At 47.8% G+C, this 21392-nt stretch overlaps 1 protein-coding gene across 3 annotated transcripts in view; it reads left to right on the top strand.

Annotated features, from left to right (window-relative positions):
* LOC129713895 (receptor-type tyrosine-protein phosphatase eta-like) overlaps positions 1 to 21392 on the top strand; it is a 57188-nt gene that overhangs the window by 8110 nt on the left and 27686 nt on the right. For all 3 annotated transcript variants that reach the window (XM_055663261.1, XM_055663262.1, XM_055663260.1), the window contains exons 3-8: positions 5576 to 5854; positions 13911 to 14189; positions 16181 to 16459; positions 17671 to 17949; positions 19356 to 19634; positions 20811 to 21089. In XM_055663261.1, the coding sequence (XP_055519236.1) occupies positions 5576 to 5854; positions 13911 to 14189; positions 16181 to 16459; positions 17671 to 17949; positions 19356 to 19634; positions 20811 to 21089 (1674 nt within the window). The remainder of the gene's footprint in view (positions 1 to 5575; positions 5855 to 13910; positions 14190 to 16180; positions 16460 to 17670; positions 17950 to 19355; positions 19635 to 20810; positions 21090 to 21392) is intronic.

Below are 21392 nucleotides of genomic sequence, written 5' to 3'. Positions count from 1 at the left end.
GACTGAGTAGCTGAATTACACATAGAGATTGTAGGAAAGGGAACTAGAGTCAACGTTTCAGGCATTTGGGTGGCTCGTTGGCGCAGCGGTAGAATTGCTGCCTGGCAGCCCTCACAGCACCAGAGACCCAGGTTCGATCCTGGCTACAGGTGCTGTCTGTACGGAATTTGTACCTTCTCCCCGTGACCTGCGTGGGTTTTCTCCGAGCAATTCGGTTTCCTCCCACGCTCCAAAGCCGCACAGATTTGTAGGTTAATCGGCTTGGTATATATGTTTCAAAAAATCGTCCCTAGATTCAGATTCAGATTCAGATTCAATTTTAATTGTCATTGTCAGTGTACAGTACAGAGACAACGAAATGCATTTAGCATCTCCCTTTGAAGAGCGACATAGCAAACGATTTGAATAAAAAATAAATAATAAGTGTCCGGGGGGGGGGGGGGGGGGGGGGGGGTGATTGGCAGTCACCGAGGTACGTTGTTTAGTAGAGTGACAGCCGCCGGAAAGAAGCCGTTCCTCGACCTGCTGGTTCGGCAACGGAGAGACCTGTAGCGCCTCCCGGATGGTAGGAGGGTAAACAGTCCATGGTTGGGGTCCCTAGTGTGTAGGTTTCATAGAATAGATGCATAGAAAATAGGTGCAGGAGTAGACCATTCGGCCCTTCGAGCCTGCACTGCCATTCAATATAATCATCCAACTCAGTATCCCATACCCGCCTTCTCTCCATACCCCCTGATCCCTTTAGCCACAAGGGCCACATCTAACTCCCTCTTAAATATAGCATGCTCCATATCGCACAGTTAAATGTCATACGTATTTGGTGACAGTAACATGTTAGTGTTAGTGTTAATGTGCGGGGATCGCTGGTCGGTGTAGACGCGGTGGGCCGAATGGCTTGTTTCCTCGCTGTGTTTCTGAACTAAACTAAACTAAACAGACGGCATTTCATCAGAACCGAGAACCACTTTAACTCAAACACACATTAAGTTGAAGAGAAGTAAAAAAAAGGCTGGGGAGAACAAGAATAATATACCTGAAGATAGACTCAAAAAGCTGGAGTAACTCAGCGGGACAGGCAGCATCTCTGGAGAGAAGGAATGGGTGACGTTTCGGGTCGAGACCCTTCTTCAGACTGGTTAGGGATAAGAGGAACAGAGATATAGATGATGATGTGGAGAGATAAAACACAATGAATGAAAGATATGCAAAAAAGTAACAATGACAAAGGAAACAGGCCATTGTTAGCTGTTTTTAGCAAACATAGAAAATAGGTGCAGGAGTAGGTCATTCAGCCCTTCGAGCCTGCACCGCCATTCAATATGACCATGGCTGATCATCCAACTCAGTATCCTGTACCTGCCTTCTCTCCATACCCCCTGATCCCTTTAGCCACATCTTAAATATAGCCAATGAACTGTGGCCTCAACTACATTATGTGGCAGAGAGTTCCACAGATTCACCACTCTGTGTGTGAATGTTTTCCTCATCTCGGTCCTAAAAGATTTCCCCCTTATCCTTAAACTGTGACCCCTTGTTCTGGACTTCCCCAACATCGGGAACAATCTTCCTGCATCTAGCCTGTCCAACCCCTTAAGAATTTTGTAAGTTTCTATAAGATCCCCCCCTCAATCTATAAGATCCCCCCTCAATATAGCAGAGCTCGCTATAGGATCTTTGGTTTGTAGGGTTGAAAATGAGAAGCTGGTGCAACTTGGGTGGGGGAGGGATAGAGAGGGAGGGAATGCCGGGGCTACTTGAAATGAGGGAAATCAATATTCATACCACTGGGGTGTAAGCTGCCCAAGCGAAATATGAGATGTTATTCCACCAATTTGCATTTAGCCTCACACTGACAATGGAAGAGGCGTAGGGCAGAAAGGTGTCGTGATTCTGTTGTTTATCAATTGGCTGAAGATAGGCTGATAATAAAACAAATGATAATTGTGTGAGAGGCGATGTGTGCAGGGAATAAGGTTGGGTGTACCAGGATTATAATAATAATAACAATAATTTTATTTATAGAGCACTTTAAAAACAAACATAGCTGCAACAAAGTGCTGTACATCAATAATCATTGACAAAAAAGTTAATACACACCAAAAATAACAATCAAAAGAAATAGTAGGAAAAGACAGGTAAAATAAAGAAACATCAAAAACACCACAAACAGAAGCAAAGCCTCAGGCATGGTCAAAAGCCAGGGAGTACAAATGTGTTTTAACACTGGATTTGAAGACGGACAGTGAGGGGGCCTGTCTGATGTGCAACAGCAGGGTGTTCCAGAGTGCCGGAGCAGCAACAGAGAAGGCTCTATCCCCTCTGAGCCTCCGACTAGACCTCGGTACCTCCAGGAGCAGCTGACCAGCTGACCTGAGGCACCGGGCAGGAGCGTATGGGTGGAGCAGCTCAGAGAGGTAAGGCGGGGCGAGCCCATTCAGAGATTTAAAAACAAATAACAATGATTCATATAAATAGATCTCAATGAAAGGTTGAAACTTCTGATAAGGTTGACATATCTTTGAGAAAAGGGAAGATTCAAACAAGAGGACATGACTTCAGAATTAAGGGACAGAAGTTTAACGGTAATATGAGGGGGAACTTCTTTACGCAGAGAGTTGTGGCGGTGTGGAATGAGCTCCCAGTGGAAGTGGTGGAGGCAGGTTCATTGGTATCATATAAAAATAAATTGGATAGGCATATGGATGAGAAGGGAATGGAGGGTTATGGTATGAGTGCAGGCAGGTGGGACTAAGGGGAAAAAAAAATTTTGTTCGGCACGGACTTGTAGGGCCGAGATGGCCTGTTTCCGTGCTGTAATTGTTATATGGTTATATATGGGAAGTAGGGAGGTTGTTCCCCCGAAAGGGGTTGTACAGAAACATGTTGCAGTCGTCAAATACGGAAGATATTTAACGGTGAGATATGGAGCATGGGGAGACACACCAGCGTAATTCCTCATCACAGAAGGAACTATAGTTTAGTTTGGTTCAGTTTAGAGATACAGCGCAAAAACAGGCCCTTCGAGTCCGTGCCGACCAGCGATCCCTGCACACTAACACTATCCTACACACACACACACACACACACACACACTAGGGACAATTTTTACATTTACAGCAAGCCAATTATCCTACACGCCTGTACATCTCTGGAGTGTGGGAGGAAATTGAAGATCTCGGAGAAAACCCATGCAGGTTACGTACAAACTCCGTACAGACAGCACCCGTAGTCGGGATCGAACCTGGGTCTCCTTTATTTGGAAACTGAACGGGTAACTTTTTCACACAAAGGGTGGTGGGTGTATGGAACAAGCTGCCAGAGGGGGTAGTTGAGGCTGGGACTACCCCAACGTTTAAGAAACAGTTAGACAGGTACATGGATAGGACAGGTTTGGAGGGATATGGGCCAAATGCAGGTAGCTGGGACATGTTGGCCAGTATGGGCAAGTTGGGCTGAAGGGCCTGTTTCCACTCTGTAGCACTCTATGCCTGTAAGATGGAGGGGGGAGGGGGAGGGGGGAGTTGGTAATTTTAGACAACGTGGATAAGAAGGATTAAATAACTCGCCTCTAGTCCATAAATCCCATAAATCTGTGATCTACAAATTCACTGTAGATGATCTACAAAAGAGTAAGCAGAGCAGGAAGAAGAGTAAATAAAAAAGGCACTTGGTGGAAATAAGGGTTTTTTTTTCAATGCATTGACTTGACCTCCAAGCTGATAGTTATGTAAATATGAATGAGCTAGGAGGAGATTATGACATTTGAAATGTGGCCAACTCACCTTTGTCCCTTGTCGACATTCCAGGGATTTCCCAATCTGTTTTTCTTTCCTTATTGCACCACGCAAGCCCATTTAGCGAATGCATATTCTCCCAGCCACACAATTCCATCGCTCCATTTCCCCCTGAGCTCCTGTAATGTATGCTTCCCCCACCAGCCCGTCGACATTCCCCTTCCATTCTTTCTCCACTCACCCAGGTTAAGGGGCAATGCACGGTGGCCAGTTGACATCACAACGCATCTTTAGGGTTGTGCAGGCAAATCAGGGCACCAAGCGGAGACTTTGTCACAGAGGTCACAAGGTCATAAGTGATAGGAGCAGAATTAGGCCATTCGGCCCATCGACTCTACTCCGCTATTCAATCATGGCTGATCTATCTCTCCCTCCCAACCCCATTCTCCTGCCTTCACCCCATAACCCCTGGCACCCGTACTAATCAAGAATCTATCTATCTCTGCCTTAAATATATCCACTGACTTGGCCTCCACAGCCGTCTGTGGCAAAGAATTCCACAGATTTTCCATCCTCCGACTAAAGAGATCCCTTCTCACCTCCTTCCGAAAAGCTTGAAAGGTTTCAGAAAAGATTTAGGTGGATGTTCAAGATTCAAGATTCAAGTAAGTTTATTGTCATGTGTCCCAGATAGGACAATGAAATTCTTGCTTTGCTTCAGCACAACAGAACATAGTAGGCATGAATACAGAACAGATCAGTGTGTCCATATACCATTATATAAATATATACACACATGAATAAATAAAACAGATAAAGTGCAAAAAAACAGATAATGGGCTATTAATGGTACACAAAAGTGCTGGAGAAACTCAGCGGGTGCAGCAGCATCTATGGAGCGAAGGAAATAGGTAACGTTTCGGGCTGAAACCCGTCTTCAGACTGATAGAGGGTGGGGGGGGAGAAGGAAGGAAAAAGGGGGGGAGGAGGAGCCCGAGGGCGGGGGGATGGGAGGAGACAGCTCGAGGGTTAAGGAAGGGGAGGAGACGGCAAGGGCTAGCAAAATTGGGAGAATTCAATGTTCATGCCATCCGGACGCAAGCAACCCAGGCGGAATATGAGGTGCTGTTCCTCCAATTTCCGGTGTTGCTCACTCTGGCAATGGAGGAGACCCAGGACAGAGAGGTCGGATTGGGAATGGGAGGGGGAGTTGAAGTGCTGAGCCACCGGGAGGTCAGGTAGGTTCTTGCGGACTGAGCGGAGGTGTTCGGTGAAACGATCGCCCAACCTCCGCTTAGTCTCCCCGATGTAAATCAACTGGCATCTAGAGCAGCGGATGCAGTAGATGAATGGGCTATTAATGTTCAGAGTTTAGATGTTGCCTGGACTAGAGGGTGTGAGCTGTACGGAGAGGTTGAGTAGGCTGGGACTCTATTCCATGGAGCGTAGGAGGATGAGGGGAGATCTTATAGAGGTGTACAAAATCATGAGATGAATAGATCGGGTAGATGCGCAGAGTTTTTTACGTAGTAGGGGAATTGAGGACCAGAGGACAGATGTTCAAGGTGAAGGGGAAAAGATTTAATGGGAATCAGAAGGGTAACTTTTTCACACAGGGTGGTGGGTGTATGGAACAAGTTACCAGAGGAGGCAGGTGAGGCAGGGACTATCCCGTTCATGTAAGAAACATTTGGGCAGGTACATGGATAGGACAGGATTGGAGGGATATTTACCAAGCGCAGGCAGGTGGGACTAGTGTAGCTGGGACATTGTTGGCTGGTGTGGGCGAGTTGGGCTGAAGGGACTGTTTCCACACTATATCACTCCGCCTCTCTCTTCAGATCCAGCTCCAGTGACTGGACTGTTTGTGGTGGACAGGACAACAGATTCGTTAAGGATTCAATGGACGGCACCAAATGATACAACAGCCTCGGATTACACCTACAACGTTACAGTCACTAATTTTGCTAGCGGTGTTGGTTTGACCACTAGCACGGGTAAAAACGAGACAACATTCACAGCGACAGGGCTGCAACCTGGGGATCAATACGAGCTGTCGGTGCGGTCAGTCACACCTGGGAACATACCGAGCACACCTGTGGAGGTGACCAGCACCACAAGTAAGTAACTCCTGAAGAGACAGTAACTGTTCTAATGCCTCCCTCAGTACCGGCTCCAGCTCCAGAACCAGGCGGCACTTACATAATCCTGACTGAAGTGGTTCCTATTTATTTAGTTTGGCAGTTCTGAATAAAAATTATATTTCACCCTTGCTTTTCAATACTGAACAGAAACGCATAGCATTTCAAGTTTGCACATTCTCCCCCCCTCCTGCGTGGGTTTTCTCCGAGATCTTCGGTTTCCTCCCACACTCCTCAAACATAGAGGTTTGTAGCTTAATTGGATACTTGGTATAGTTGTCCCTGGTGTGTGTGGATATTACCATCTGGTTTGGGAACTGCTCTGCCCAGGACAAGAAGGCTCTGCAGAGAGTAGTGCGTTCGGCCGAACGCACTATGGGAACTTCACTCGCCCCCCTGCAGGAACTATACATCAGGAGGTGCAACTCCAGAGCTAATAAAATCATGGGAGACCCCTTCCACCCCTGCAACGGACTGTTCCAGCTGCTACGGTCAGGCAAACGCCTCCGTTGCCATGCTGTGGGAACGGAGAGGTTGAGAAGGAGTTACTTCCCAGAGGCCATTCGGACTGTAAACTCCTATCTCACCAGGGACCAACGTTTACTGAACCACTCTACCGTTTTTTCAAAATTGCTGTTTTTTTCCCTTTTTCCTTCCACCCACAATATTTAATATGTAAAAGAATATGTGATTTTACTTTGGAGTCACGTGAGCGACTACGTGAAGAACCCGCTCAGCACGCTTGCGCGGCATTGCGTTCAGCAGTGCAACAGCGGGAGTCAGGCGCTCCCGCTACAGGTTAAAAGACGGACCATCGGGTAAGTTACTCTGAGGTTGGTTTTCTCTTGGCAAGGAGAGCCTTCTGCTTTGTTTCCACAGCAAGAATATGAACAAGAAAAGGCTCTTGAAGAAACCTGTCCCCCGCTCGACTCCAACGGAGGAGCGTTCCATCAGTGGGGGGCAGGAAGCGGTAGGACCGCTTACCTGGGTGCTCCGCCATCCCCGACACCGGGCTGAGCCCAGTCTCGCTAGCGCCGGAGCAGCGGACTGGATGCAAAGCCACCAGGAAGACCATCCGGCCGGTGGTTTCCGATTCGTCGGACGGGGACGTCTCACCACCCGTTCGGGGGAGAGACAGCCGCCTGAGCCGCGTGGAGCGGCTCCTGGAGCACGTGCTCCAGCGAGACGCGCTGCGTGAGGAGCAGTCTCGCAGGGGGAGTTCAGGCACACCCTCCACAGTGCCTTGTGCACTGCCCATCGCTTCCTCCTCACCCAAGGGTAGCTTTGGTGACCAGGACTGGGCTGGTCAGGAAGAGGGGACGCTGGCTGAAGAAGTCGGGAGTATGCCAGGGGTGCAGGACCAGGAAGAGCTGCTGGGTGTGGTGGACCGCTACGTGGCAGCCCCACGTGCAGGAAGGCCATTAGAGCCTAAACTAGCGGCCAGCATCAACCACCTCTCCAACAGGCCCCTACAGGAGCAGGTGGTTAATGAGGCCTTAGAAATGTACACAGCTCCAGAAAATTGTGAGTCCCTCAAAGTGCCGGCTGTCAACAGCCAAATCTGGGGGCACGTCGGGACAAATATTCGGAACCAGGAGCTGAAACTGCAGCGGATCCTCAGGCTCCTGACGTCAGCCATCACATCATTTGCTCGTTCTGTGGACAATACAGATATGACCACAAACCAACAGGACACACTCTTGCGCTGTTGTGCAACACACAGTTCGAGATAAATAACCTCCGCAAAGAAATTATAAGACCAGCCCTAAATCCAAAATTCGCGGGGTTGTGCAAAACCCCAGCCACTGAGCCAGACACACTGCTCTTTGGCAAAGACCTCACTAAAAAAGTCAAGGATATGGAAGAGGCCTCTAAAACGTTCGGTCTCATGAGGGCAGGCCCCGGGACGAGCAAACCCAAAACTACAATACCCAAGCGGCAGCACCCCATTGTGTCCACCAGTCAACGTCTACCCTATGGGACTGGTGAAAGCTCGGGGTCCGCATATCACCACCGGAAGTCTTTTTTAGACCAAGGCCCAGAGCGGACCCCATGGAAAATGCGTCAGCCCCAAACATCACCGCCACATCATACAACGTGCAAGACTCGCTGGTCTGGGAAGCGACAGAAGAAACACCCATAACCATGGAGGTAGGTGGGTCTGGTTCCTACCAGCATATAGAAAGTAGGGGCGCTATACTAACAGGGGGGAAATTACACCTGTTTGAGCAAGCATGGAAGTCTATCACGAGTGACAAGTATATACTCAATGTCATTAGTGGATACAAAATACAATTTATACTAGAAAAATTGCCACCAGTTCAACATTCACCCCAAAGGGTCTTTTCCCTCTCAGCTAAAGAGAAACGAGAGGGACAAGCTGAACTGGGGAGGCTAATCACTAAGGGTATCATTGAAAAAACAAAACATGAACCCTTGGAATTTGTGTCAAATATATTCACTAAAACTAAAAAGATGGTGGATGTCGCATCATCATTGACTTAACTTCACTAAATATGTTTGTTAAGTATGTACATTTCAAAATGGAAACATTTGTAACTGCCAAACAACTGATTTCCAAAGGATACTTAATGGCAAGCATTGACCTCAAAGATGCTTACTATTCAGTACCTATTCACAAGGATCATCGCAGATATCTGAAATTTACCTGGATGGGGCAGCTATGGCAGTTTAAAGCATTACCCAATGGTTTAACATCAGCCCAAGATTATTCACCAAGATGCTAAAACCAGCCCTGGCAATATTAAGAAGACAAAAACATATTGTCATGGCATATCTTGATGATATCTTAATAGTAGGCAAGACCATGGAATTGGCTATATTAGCTGTGTCAGCTACCAAACAGTTGTTCGAAACCTTGGGATTTGTCTTACATCCAGATAAATCAAAGATGAAGCCATCCACAACCATGGACTACTTGGGCCTCACAATTAACTCAGTCCACATGTCTGTAACTTTGCCAAAAGACAAAACAACTGAATTGGCACAAACATGTAACAATTTAACGGTCAACGATCGACAAGTAGCAAGAGTAATTGGGAAAAATGGTAGCAGCATTTCCGGCTACACAATTTGGACCTTTGCACTATCAAAACTTACAAAGAGCAAAGGTACAGGCACTAAAACGACATGCAGGTCATTATGATCTTATCATGAAATTACCCACTGAAGCAATAAGAAAGAGGGCAAAAAACATTTGGCATAGTTTCAGCCCTATCATCATCATTAACCCTGCTTTAGTTATCCAAACAGATGCCAGTGCTCAAGGCTGGGGAGCGACTAACTCCATATCCAGCACAGGTGGTAGATGGACTAACCTAGAGTCATCGTTACTACTTACACTGGGCATTAACTATCTAGATGTTGGGTGCCTTTTATGGTTTAAAAGCATATGCATCCAATATGCATCACTCGCATGTTCGATTACAAATAGACAATACGGTGGTGGCTTATATTAATCACATGGGCGGCATAAAATCGATATCATGCGACAAATTGGTCAACACAATTTGGCAATGGTGTGTCGACAGACATATTTGGCTATCAGCAACTTACCTGCCAGGTAAGCTAAATACAGAGGCAGACACCAGGTCACGCAAATGCAATGATAACACCGAATGGATGTTAAACCCCAACGTGTTTGCAAAAATTATTAAGCAATATGGCACGCCAGATATCGACCTATATACATCAAGGCTAAATCACCAGGTACCTATGTATGTCGCTTGGGAACCAGACCCGGAGGCAGCAGCGGTAGATGCGTTTGTGCTGGATTGGGGAAATTTCTTCTTATATGCATTTCCTCCCTTCTGCCTCATCAGCCGGGTACTACGCAAAATACAAATGGCTTCAGGTATTTTGATAGTACCCGACTGGCCTACACAGCCATGGTTCCCATTACTCCACGACATGGTTGTTGAAACCCCGATGATATTTCCCAGTAACCCAGAATTATTAACCCACCCAGTGTCGGGCATAAGCCAACCGTGCCATGAAAAAATCAAACTCCTGGGTTGCAGATTTTGAAAAGACCGTTACTGAGACTGGGATTGTCAGAAACCACCATCAACACCATGACAGCATCCCACCGAACATCCACAAGAAAACAGCACTTGTCCAGCATAAAAAAATGGGAGAAGTACTGCTTGGATACAGGGACCACCTACTCAACCGCTACAGTTACCAACATACTGGAGTTCCTGGCAGCCCTTCACCACGATGAAGGACTCAGCTACAGAGCCATCAACACAGCTAGAAGTGCCCTGCCTGCCTATTTAACACAGGCGCCAGGACAACAGGCCATGGGGTCCCACCCGCTGATGGTCAAACTAATGAAGGGTATTTACAACTCTAACCCCCCTAGACCAAGGTACACCCATATATGGGATGTCAGTGTGGTCCTGACAAACCTCAGGGAATGGCCACTAGGCAGATCCCTCACCCTGGAACAATCTACGCTCAAAACACTCATGTTGATGGCACTTGTATCTGCACAGAGGGTCCAGTCACTACACCTATTGCGACTGGACACCATGCTTACAGCTCCAGACCAGATCTCTTTCATTATCCAGGGACTGATCAAACAGAGCAGACCAGGAACACCTAATCCAGTCGTGGAATTCCGGGCTTACCCACCAGGACCACGGTTATGTGCCATGACCCACCTACTGTCCTACATAGACACAATCAAAAATATTCGAGGGAGTGAAAAAGCCTTATGGGCCAGCCACACAAAACCTTATGGTCGGGTGACGAGCCAAACCATTTCAAGGTGGCTCAAGCGGGTGCTGAAAGCTGCTGGTATAAATACTAACATGTACAAATCTCACTCCACCAGGGCAGCATCCACGTCGACGGCCAAAAGAATGGATGTGCCTATAGACCACATCCTGGCTACAGCAGGATAGTCTGGGGGAAAGAATGTTCCGAACTTTTTATAATAAGTCGTTTGCAAAACCTGCTTTATTTGCAGAAAAAAATTTACAGAGTGCAAATATTTAATTTAAGCCCGGGGGAGCAATTTAATTTCTTTGTTGTTATTGTTAATAAATACCATTGTGTTTTTCTACAAACAGATTCATTTGGTTGATTACGATAACACACTTCCTCCCTCAAGGACTTCGGCAGCGAGTGAAGTATGAACTGTTACACGGTTTGAAATCACAGAGCTTTAAAATCTTCACGTAGTCACTCACGTGACTCCGAAGTAAAATAGTAAGATTAAACGAGAACTTACCAGTTTGAAGTTTGATCTGTATTTTATGAGGAGTTACGATGAGGGATTACGTGCCCTCCGCTCCCACCCTCAATAATAGAGGTCAAACTGGTAACTAAGCTCTCCTTTTCTTTACTATGTTTATTTCAATAACTGTGTCTGTCTGTGATTCCACACCGCTGCTTTGAAGTATGCCGCGCATGCGTGCTGAGCGGGCTCTTCACGTAATCCCTCATCGTAACTCCTCATAAAATACAGATCAAACTTCAAACTGGTAAGTTCTCGTTTAATCTTACTAATCTGTTCCATTCAGTTTGTAGTTTGTTTGGTTGTTTTGTTGTTTGTCTTTTTGCACAAAGTCCGCGAGCATTGCCACTTTTCATTTCACTGCACATCTCGTATGTGTATGTGACAAATAAACTTGACTTGACTTGAGATAGTGTTCATGTGCTGGTGGGATCGCTGGTCGGCATGGACAGGGTGGGCCGAAGGGCCTGTTTCCGCGCTGTATCTCTAAACTAAAATAATGAGTAAGTAACTCCTGAAGAGACAGTAACTGCTCCAACACCTCCTTCAGTTCTACGCCCATTGCAAGAGATATTTGCATCATCCTGACCACAGTAGTTTGCATTTGCCAGGCAGAAGTTTGACTGTTCTGCATGAAGATTATTAAGGGCTTGGACACGCTAGAGGCAGGAAACATGTTCCCGATGTTGGGGGAATCCAGAACCAGGGGCCACACAGTTTAAGAATAAGGGGTAAGCCATTTAGAACGGAGATGAGGAAACACTTTTTATCACAGAGAGTGGTGAGTCTGTGGAATTCTCAGCCTCAGAGGGCGGTGGAGGCCGGTTCTCTGGATGCTTTCAAGAGAGAGCTAGATAGGGCTCTTAAAAACAGCGGAGTCAGGGGACATGGGGAGAAGGCAGGAACGGGGTACTGATTGGGGATGATCAGCCATGATCACATTGAATGGCGCTGCTGGCTTCTTGAAGGGCCGAATGGCCTACTCCTGCACCTATTGTCTACTGTCTATTGAAACTAGCATTTCAATCAGCATTAAGATCCAGAGCCATTTTTAACAGAGTCTACGTTGAAAAGCACATTCACTCACCCCCCTGCAGGAACTATACAACAGGAGGTGCAACTCCAGAGCAAACAAAATCATGAGAGACCCCTTCCACCCCTGCAACGGACTGTTCCAGCCGCTACGGTCTGGCAAACGCCTCCGTTGCCATGCAGTGAGAACGGAGAGGTTGAGAAGGAGTTTCTTCCCAGAGGCAATTCGGACTGTAAACGCCTTTCTCACCAGGGACTAACTCTACAGAACGTTTTTCCTTCTATTATTTATTATGTAAAAGAATATGTGTGTTATGATTGTGTTTATAATTTGTTTGGTTGTTTTGTTGTTTGTCTTTTGCACAAAAGTCCGCGAGCATTGCCACTTTCATTTCACTGCACATCTCGTATGTGTATGTGACAAATAAACTTGACTTGACTTGACTTGACTTGTATGGAGCTGCAGTCACCCAGTGCACCCCAGACACACAATGCTGGAGTAACTCACCGGGTCAGGCAGCTTCTCTGAAGAAAAATAACAGGTGACATTTCAGGTCGAGACCATTCTTTCTTCATCCAATTGGCCTTGGTAAAATTGTAAATTGTTGTTGGTGTGTAGAATGGTGTTAGCGTGCAGGGATCACTGGTCGGCATGGACTCGATGGGATGAAGGGCCTGTTTCTGTGGAGTACCTCTAACCATATAACCATATAACAATTACAGCACGGAAACAGGCCATCTCGGCCCTACAAGTCCGTGCCGAACAATTTTTTTTTCCCCTTAGTCCCACCTGCCTGCACTCATACCATAACCCTCCATTCCCTTCTCATCCATATGCCTATCCAATTTATTTTTAAATGATACCAAGGAACCTGCCTCCACCACTTCCACTGGAAGCTCATTCCACACCGCTACCACTCTCTGCGTAAAGAAGTTCCCCCTCATATTACCCCTAAACTTCTGTCCCTTAATTCTGAAGTCATGTCCTCTTGTTTGAATCTTCCCTATTCTCAAAGGGAAAAGCTTGTCCACATCAACTATGTCTATCCCTCTCATCATTTTAAAGACCTCTATCAAGTCCCCCCTTAACCTTCTGCGTTCCAGAGAATAAAGATATAAAGACTAAAACATCTCAAGCTGTAGATGCTGGAATCTGGAGAAAAATGCAAAGTGTTGGAGGAATTCGCTGGTTGAGGCAGCGTCCGTGGAGGGAATGAACAGTCAATATTCTGGGTCTAGATCCTTAATCGGAAGAAAGATCCACACCTGAAACATTGTGTGTTCATTTCCCTTCCACAGATGCTGCCTGACCCATTGGGTTCTTCCAGCAGAATATACACTCAAGAAGCTGGAGTAACTCAGCGGGTCAGACAGCATCTCCGGAGACAGGGAATAGGTGGCATTTCAGGTCGAGACCTGACCTGAAACATCACCCATTCAGACATTCCTTCTATCCAGAGATGCTGCCTGTCCCGCTGAGTTACTCCAGCTTCTTGTGTCTCTCTTCGGTTTAAACCAGCATCTGCAGCTCCTTCCTACACATGTGGCTTTGAATCATTTTCATTGCTTTTTAATAAGGTGGTGTGTTGTATTCCTCACTGATGGTGGAGTCAGTGATAATCCAGACCAGTCAGTCAATGTTCACCACACACACGTTGTGCTGGACACACAGCTCAAGGCACTCGAGATTCAGGGGTGTCCCACACAATCTAACCCCTCCCTCTGCCTCTCTCGTCACAGATCCCTCTACAGTGACTGGACTGTCTGTGGTGAACAGGACAACAGATTCGTTAAGGATTGAGTGGATGCAACCGGCTGATACAAGAGCCTCGAATTACACCTACAACGTTACAGTCACTAATGTTGCTGGCGGTGTTGGTTGGACCAATAGCACGAGTAAAGGCGAGACAACATTCACAGCGACAGGGCTGCAACCTGGGGATCAATACCAGCTGTTGGTGCGGTCAGTCACACCTGAGGACACACTGAGCACACCTGCGCAGGTGACGAACACCACAAGTAAGTAACTCCTGAAGAGACAGTAACTGCTCTAATGCCTCCCTCAGTATCGGCTCCAGCACCAGACACAGGGGCACAAGCAAAATGACATCCCCTCTTGGTTTTCTGCAACAATAGTTAGCAGGAATGTAGAACATTCACAGGGGCAGCACGGTGGCGCAGCGGTAGAGTTGCTGCCTCACAGCGCCAGAGACCCGGGTTCGATCCTGACCACGGCTGCTGTCTGTGTGGAGTCTGTACGTTCACTCCGTGACTGGGTGGGTTTTCCCCGGGTGCTCAGGTTTCCTCCCACTCTCTGAAGATGTACAGACAGGCAAAAACGGGAAAGACTATTATCTAAATGGTGGCCGATTGGGAAAGGGGGAGATGCAGCGAGACCTGGGTGTCATGGTACACCAGTCATTGAAGGTAGGCATGTAGGTGCAGCAGGCAGTAAAGAAAGCGAATGGTATGTTAGCTTTCATTGCAAAAGGATTTGAGTATAGGAGCAGGGAGGTTCTACTGCAGTTGTACAGGGTCTTGGTGAGACCACACCTGGAGTATTGCGTACAGTTTTGGTCTCCAAATCTGAGGAAGGACATTATTGCCATAGAGGGAGTGCAGAGACGGTTCACCAGACTGATTCCTGGGATGTCAGGACTTTCATATGAAGAAAGACTGGATAGACTTGGTTTATACTCTCTAGAATTTAGGAGATTGAGAGGGGATCTTATAGAAACTTACAAAATTCTTAAGGGGTTGGACAGGCTAGATGCAGGAAGATTGTTCCCGATGTTAGGGAAGTCCAGGACAAGGGGTCACAGCTTAAGGATAAGGGGGAAATCCTTTTAAAACCGTGATGAGAAGAACTTTTTTCACACAGAGAGTGGTGAATCTCTGGAACTCTCTGCCACAGAGGGTAGTTGAGGCCAGTTCATTGGCTATATTTAAGAGGGAGTTAGATGTGGCCCTTGTGGCTAAGGGGATCAGGGGGGTATGGAGAGAAGGCAGGTACGGGATACTGAGTTGGATGATCAGCCGTGATCATATTGAATGGCGGTGCAGGCTCGAAGGGCCGAATGGCCTACTCCTGCACCTAATTTCTATGTTTCTATGTTTCTCTGTTTGAAGGTTAATTGGTTTCAGTAAACTGTCCCTGGTGTGTGTCGGGTAACGCTAGTGTACGGGGCTGATCGATGGTCGGCACGGACTCGGTGGGCCGAAGGGCCTGTTTCCACGCTGTATCTCCAAACTAAACCAAACTAAAGTAAATTTTAGGCCAAACTCCCTAATGCGACTGACACTATTGTGGACTCCTGACTAGTAACTAGTGATCAAAGGAAAGGGATCATTTGTGTATCTCTGGAGATTAGCAACAAGCAAGTTTCCCCAGAGCTCAGAGGTGTACGGCCACCTACATTTAATCCCTAGGACTATTTTTCACATACGTCTATTCACAAGGATCTCCAAAACAGCAGCAACCTCACACTGCCCCCATTCCAATGTGACCGACATCCTTTAGTTTTTAATCCTGTATGTCAGATTAGATTCCGGTTTTATGGTGGGTCTTGGTTTAGTTGGTAGTTTAGAGATACGGCACGGAAACAGGCCCTTCGGCCCATCGTCTCTGGGCCGAGCAGCCATCCCCATACACCAACTCTATCCTACACACACCCACTTGGGAACATTTACATTTACACCAAGCCAGTTACCCTACAAACCCGCAGGTCGTTGGAGCGTGGGAGGAAACCGGAGCACCCGGAGAAAACCCACGCTGGTCACGGGGAGAACGTACAAAGTCCGTACAGACAAACACCCGTGGATGGGATCGAACACGTGTCTCTGGCGCCGTGCGGCGGCAACTCTACCGCTGCGCCATCGTGATAATCCATACCCCGCATCTAATGGACATCTCACTATTATCAGCGGAGGCTCATTCAATAGCCAAGAGCGCTCATGATGCAGGGTGTTTCACATAATCTAACCCCCTCCCTCTGCCTCTCTCTTAACAGATCCCTCTCCAGTGACTGAACTCCTTGTGGCGAACAGGACAACACATTCGTTAAGGATTGAATGGACGGCACCGGCTGATACAAGAGCCACTAACTACACCTATATCGTTACAGTCACTAATGGTACTGGTGGTGCTAGTTCCACCACTATCAAGAGGCACGGCGGGACAACATTCACAGCGACAGGGCTGCTTCCTGGGGATCAATACCAGCTGTCGGTGCGGTCAGTCACACCCGAGGACACACGGAGCACACGTGTGGAGGTGACCAGCACCACAAGTAAGTAACTCCTGCAGAGACAGCAACTGCCCCAATGCCTCCATGTCCCACTACTAGCTGGTACTCTCATGATCCTGCCATGTTTATCGGGCTACACAAAAATGCTGGGGAAACTCAGCGGGTGCAGCAGCATCTATGGGGCGAAGGAAATAGGCAACGTTTCGGGCCGAAACCCTTCTTGAGTCTGGAGAAGGGTTTCGGCCCGAAACGTTGCCTATTTCCTTCGCTCCATAGATGCTGCTGCACCCGCTGAGTTTCTCCAGCATTTTTGTCTACCTTCGATTTTCCGGCATCAGCAGTTGCTTCTTAAACACAAATGTTTATCAGACAGTAGATTAGTTTGGTTTAGAGATACAGCATTTAGGGAAACCGGCCATTCGGCCCACCCAATCCGCGGCCACCATTGTTCGATCCTACACACGGGGCAAATCACGGAAGCCAATTTAACCTACAAAACCTGCATGTATTCGGAAACCGGAGCACCCGGAGAAAACCCACGTGGTCACGGGGAGAACGTACAAACCCCGTACAGACAAGCACCAGACTTGTCTGGATTAAACCGGGATCTCTGGCGCTGTGAGGCAGCAACTCTACCGCTGCGCCACCGTGCCACCCCATAAAATAGTTCGATATTTCTGCATAGAACTAGAATTTTGCCCTTGGTTTTTACTCTATCGATAGGTTAACTATAAAGGCATAACATGTGGCAATAGGTACTACCCTCTCTTGTATCCACCTATTTCACCTCTGGGCTCCAATGTGTTTCTGCTGAAGAGGCCTGAGCAGAACCATTATGCTGAGAGAATGGAGCAGCTGGGCTTGTACACTCTGGAGATTAGAAGGATGAGAGTGAGGGGACCTCATTGAAAGATATAAGATTGTTAAGGGCTAGGGTTTATATCTGTTTGACCCACACACAGCCCAAGGACACACATGATACACAGGCTGAGTTACTCCAGCTGTTTGTGTCTATCTTCGGTTTAAACCAGCATCTGCAGTTCCTTCCTACACATGTGGCTTTGAATTATTTTTCATTGTTTTTTAATAAGGTGGTGTGTTGTATTCCTCACTGATGGTGGAGTCAGTGATAATCCAGACCAGTCAGCCAATGTTCACCACACACACGTTGTACTGGACTCACAGCTCAAGGCACTCGAGATTCAGGGGTGTCCCACACAATCTAACCCCTCCCTCTGCCTCTCTCGTCACAGATCCCTCTACAGTGACTGGACTGTCTGTGGTGAACGGGACAACAGATTTGTTAAGGATTGAGTGGATGCAACCGGATGATACAAGAGCCTCGGATTACACCTACAACGTTACAGTCACTAATGTTGCTGACGGTGTTGGTTCGACCAAGAGCACGGGTAAAGGCGAGGTAGCATTCACAGCGACAGGGCTGAAACCTGGGGATCAATACCAGCTGTCGGTGCGGTCAGTCACACCTGAGGACACACTGAGCACACCTGCGCAGGTGACGAACACCACAAGTAAGTAACTCCTGAAGAGACAGTAACTGCTCTAATGCCTCCCTCAGTACCGGCTCCAGCTCCAGACACAGGGGCACAAGCAAAATGACATCCCCTCTTGGTTTTCTGCAACAATAGACAGCAGGAATGTAGAACATTCACAGGGGCAGCACGGTGGCGCAGCGGTAGAGTTGCTGCCTCACAGCGCCAGAGACCCGGGTTCGATCCTGACCGCAGCTGCTGTCTGTGTGGAGTCTGTACGTTCTCTCCGTGACTGGGTGGGTTTCCCCCGGGTGCTCAGGTTTCCTCCCACTCTCTGAAGATGTACAGGCAGGTTTGTAGGTTATAATAAATAATAATAATAATCTTATTTATATAGCACATTTTTAGTCAACTTGCATTGACCCCAAAGTGCTTCACATAATTACATTACATTTACACACAGGCAAAGGTGGGTGAAGTGTCTTGCCCCAAGGACACAACGACAGTATGCACTCGAAGCGGGATTCGAACCGGCTACCTTCCGGTCGCCAGCCGAACACTTAGCCCATCGTGCCATCTGTCGTCCCACCAGGTTAATTGGTTTCAGTAAACTGTCCCTGGTGTGTGTCGGGTAACGCTAGTGTACTGGGCTGATCGATGGTCGGCACGGACTCGGTGGGCCGAAGGGCCTGTTTCCACGCTGTATCTCCAAACTAAACGAAATTTTAGGCCAAACTCCCTAATGCGACTGACACTATTGTGGACTCCTGACTAGTAACAAGTGATCAAAGGAAAGGGATCATTTGTGTATCTCTGGAGATTAGCAACAAGCAAGTTTCCCCAGAGCTCAGAGGTGTACGGCCACCTACATTTAATCCCTAGGATTATTTTTCACATACGTCTATTCACAAGGATCTCCAAAACAGCAGCAACCTCACACTGCCCCCATTCCAATGTGACCGACATCCTTTAGTTTTTAATCCTGTATGTCAGATTAGATTCCGGTTTTATGGTGGGTCTTGGTTTAGTTGGTAGTTTAGAGATATGGCATGGAAACAGGCCCTTCGGCCCATCGTCTCTGGGCCGAGCAGCCATCCCCGCGCACCAACTCTATCCTACACACATCCTCTTGGCAACATTTACATTTACACCAAGCCAGTTACCCTACAAACCCGCAGGTCGTTGGAGTGTGGGAGGAAACCGGAGCACCCGGAGAAAACCCACGCTGGTCACGGGGAGAACGTACAAAGTCCGTACAGACAAGAACACGTGTCTCTGGCGCCGTGCGGCGGCAACTCTACCGCTGCGCCACCATGATAATCCGTACCCCGCATCTAATGGACATCTCACTATTATCAGCGGAGGCTCATTCAATGCCCAAGAGCGCTCATGATGCAGGGTGCCCCACACAATCTAACCCCCTCCCTCTGCCTCTCTCTTAACAGATCCCTCTCCAGTGACTGAACTCCTTGTGGCGAACAGGACAACACATTCGTTAAGGATTGAATGGAAGTCACCGGCTGATACAAGAGCCACTAACTACACCTATATCGTTACAGTCACTAATGGTACTGGTGGTGCTAGTTCCACCACTATCAAGAGGCACGGCGGGACAACATTCACAGCGACAGGGCTGCTTCCTGGGGATCAATACAAGCTGTCGGTGCAGTCAGTCACACCTGAGGACACACTGAGCACACGTGTGGAGGAGACCAGCACCACAAGTAAGTAACTCCTGCAGAGACAGCAACTGCCCCAATGCCTCCATATCCCACTACTAGCTGGTACTCTCATGATCCTGCCATGTTTATCAGGCTACACAAAAATGCTGGGGAAACTCAGCGGGCGCAGCAGCATCTATGGAGCGAAGGAAATAGGCAACGTTTCGGCCCGAAACGTTGCCTATTTCCTTCGCTCCATAGATGCTGCTGCACCCGCTGAGTTTCTCCAGCATTTTTGTCTACCTTCGATTTTCCGGCATCAGCAGTTGCTCCTTAAACACAAATGTTTATCAGACAGTAGATTAGTTTGGTTTAGAGATACAGCATTTAGGGAAACCGGCCATTCGGCCCACCCAATCCGCGGCCACCATTGTTTGATCCTACACACGGGGCAAATCACGGAAGCCAATTTAACCTACAAAACCTGCATGTCTTCGGAAACCGGAGCACCCGGAGAAAACCCACGTGGTCACGGGGAGAACGTACAAACCCCGTACAGACAAGCACCAGACTTGTCTGGATTAAAGCGGGCTCTCTGGCGCTGTGAGGCAGCAACTCTACCGCTGCGCCACCGTGCCAACCCATAAAATAGTTCGATATTTCTGCATAGAACTAGAATTTTGCCCTTGGTTTTTACTCTATCGATAGGTTAACTATAAAGGCATAACATGTGGCAATAGGTACTACCCTCTCTTGTATCCACCTATTTCACCTCTGGGCTCCAATGTGTTTTCTGCTGAAGAGGCCTTAGCAGAACCATTATGCTGAGAGAATGGAGCAGCTGGGCTTGTACACTCTGGAGATTAGAAGGATGAGAGTGAGGGGACCTCATTGAAAGATATAAGATTGTTAAGGGCTAGGGTTTATATCTGTTTGACCCACACACAGCCCAAGGACACACATGATACACAGGCTGAGTTACTCCAGCTTTTTGTGTCTATCTTCGGTTTAAACCAGCATCTGCAGTTCCTTCCTACACATGTGGCTTTGAATTATTTTTCATTGTTTTTTAATAAGGTGGTGTGTTTTATTTCTCACTGATGGTGGAGTCAGTGATAATCCAGACCAGTCAGTCAATGTTCACCACACACACGTTGTGCTGGACTCACAGCTCAAGGCACTCGAGATTCAGGGGTGTCCCACACAATCTAACCCCTCCCTCTGCCTCTCTCGTCACAGATCCCTCTACAGTGACTGGACTGTCTGTGGTGAACGGGACAACAGATTCGTTAAGGATTGTGTGGATGCAACCGGCTGATACAAGAGCCTCGAATTACACCTACAACGTTACAGTCACTAATGTTGCTGGCGGTGTTGGTTGGACCCAGAGCACGAGTAAAGGCGAGGTAGCATTCACAGCGACAGGGCTGAAACCTGGGGATCAATACCAGCTGTTGGTGCGGTCAGTCACACCTGAGGACACACGGAGCACACCTGAGCAGGTGACCAGCACCACAAGTAAGTAACTCCTGAAGAGACAGTAACTGCTCTAATGCCTCCCTCAGTACCGGCTCCAGCTCCAGACACAGGGGCACGAGCCAAATGACATCCCCTCTTGGTTTTCTGCATCAATGATGAACGTACATGCACGACACTTTGAAGGCCAGGCTCCTGGTGCAACTGGTTGAATTGAAGAGGTCCAAGCAGAATCTCGTAAAAGCGATGGGCTCAATCACCAACTCTCCCACACCCTGGAGTATTGCGTACAGTTTTGGTCCCCTAATCGGAGGAAAGACATTCTTGCCATAGAGGGAGTACAGA

This window comes from Leucoraja erinacea, chromosome 37 (assembly GCF_028641065.1).
Source record: "Leucoraja erinacea ecotype New England chromosome 37, Leri_hhj_1, whole genome shotgun sequence".
Taxonomy (NCBI): domain Eukaryota; kingdom Metazoa; phylum Chordata; class Chondrichthyes; order Rajiformes; family Rajidae; genus Leucoraja; species Leucoraja erinaceus.
This window is presented reverse-complemented; position numbering and strand designations above follow the sequence as displayed.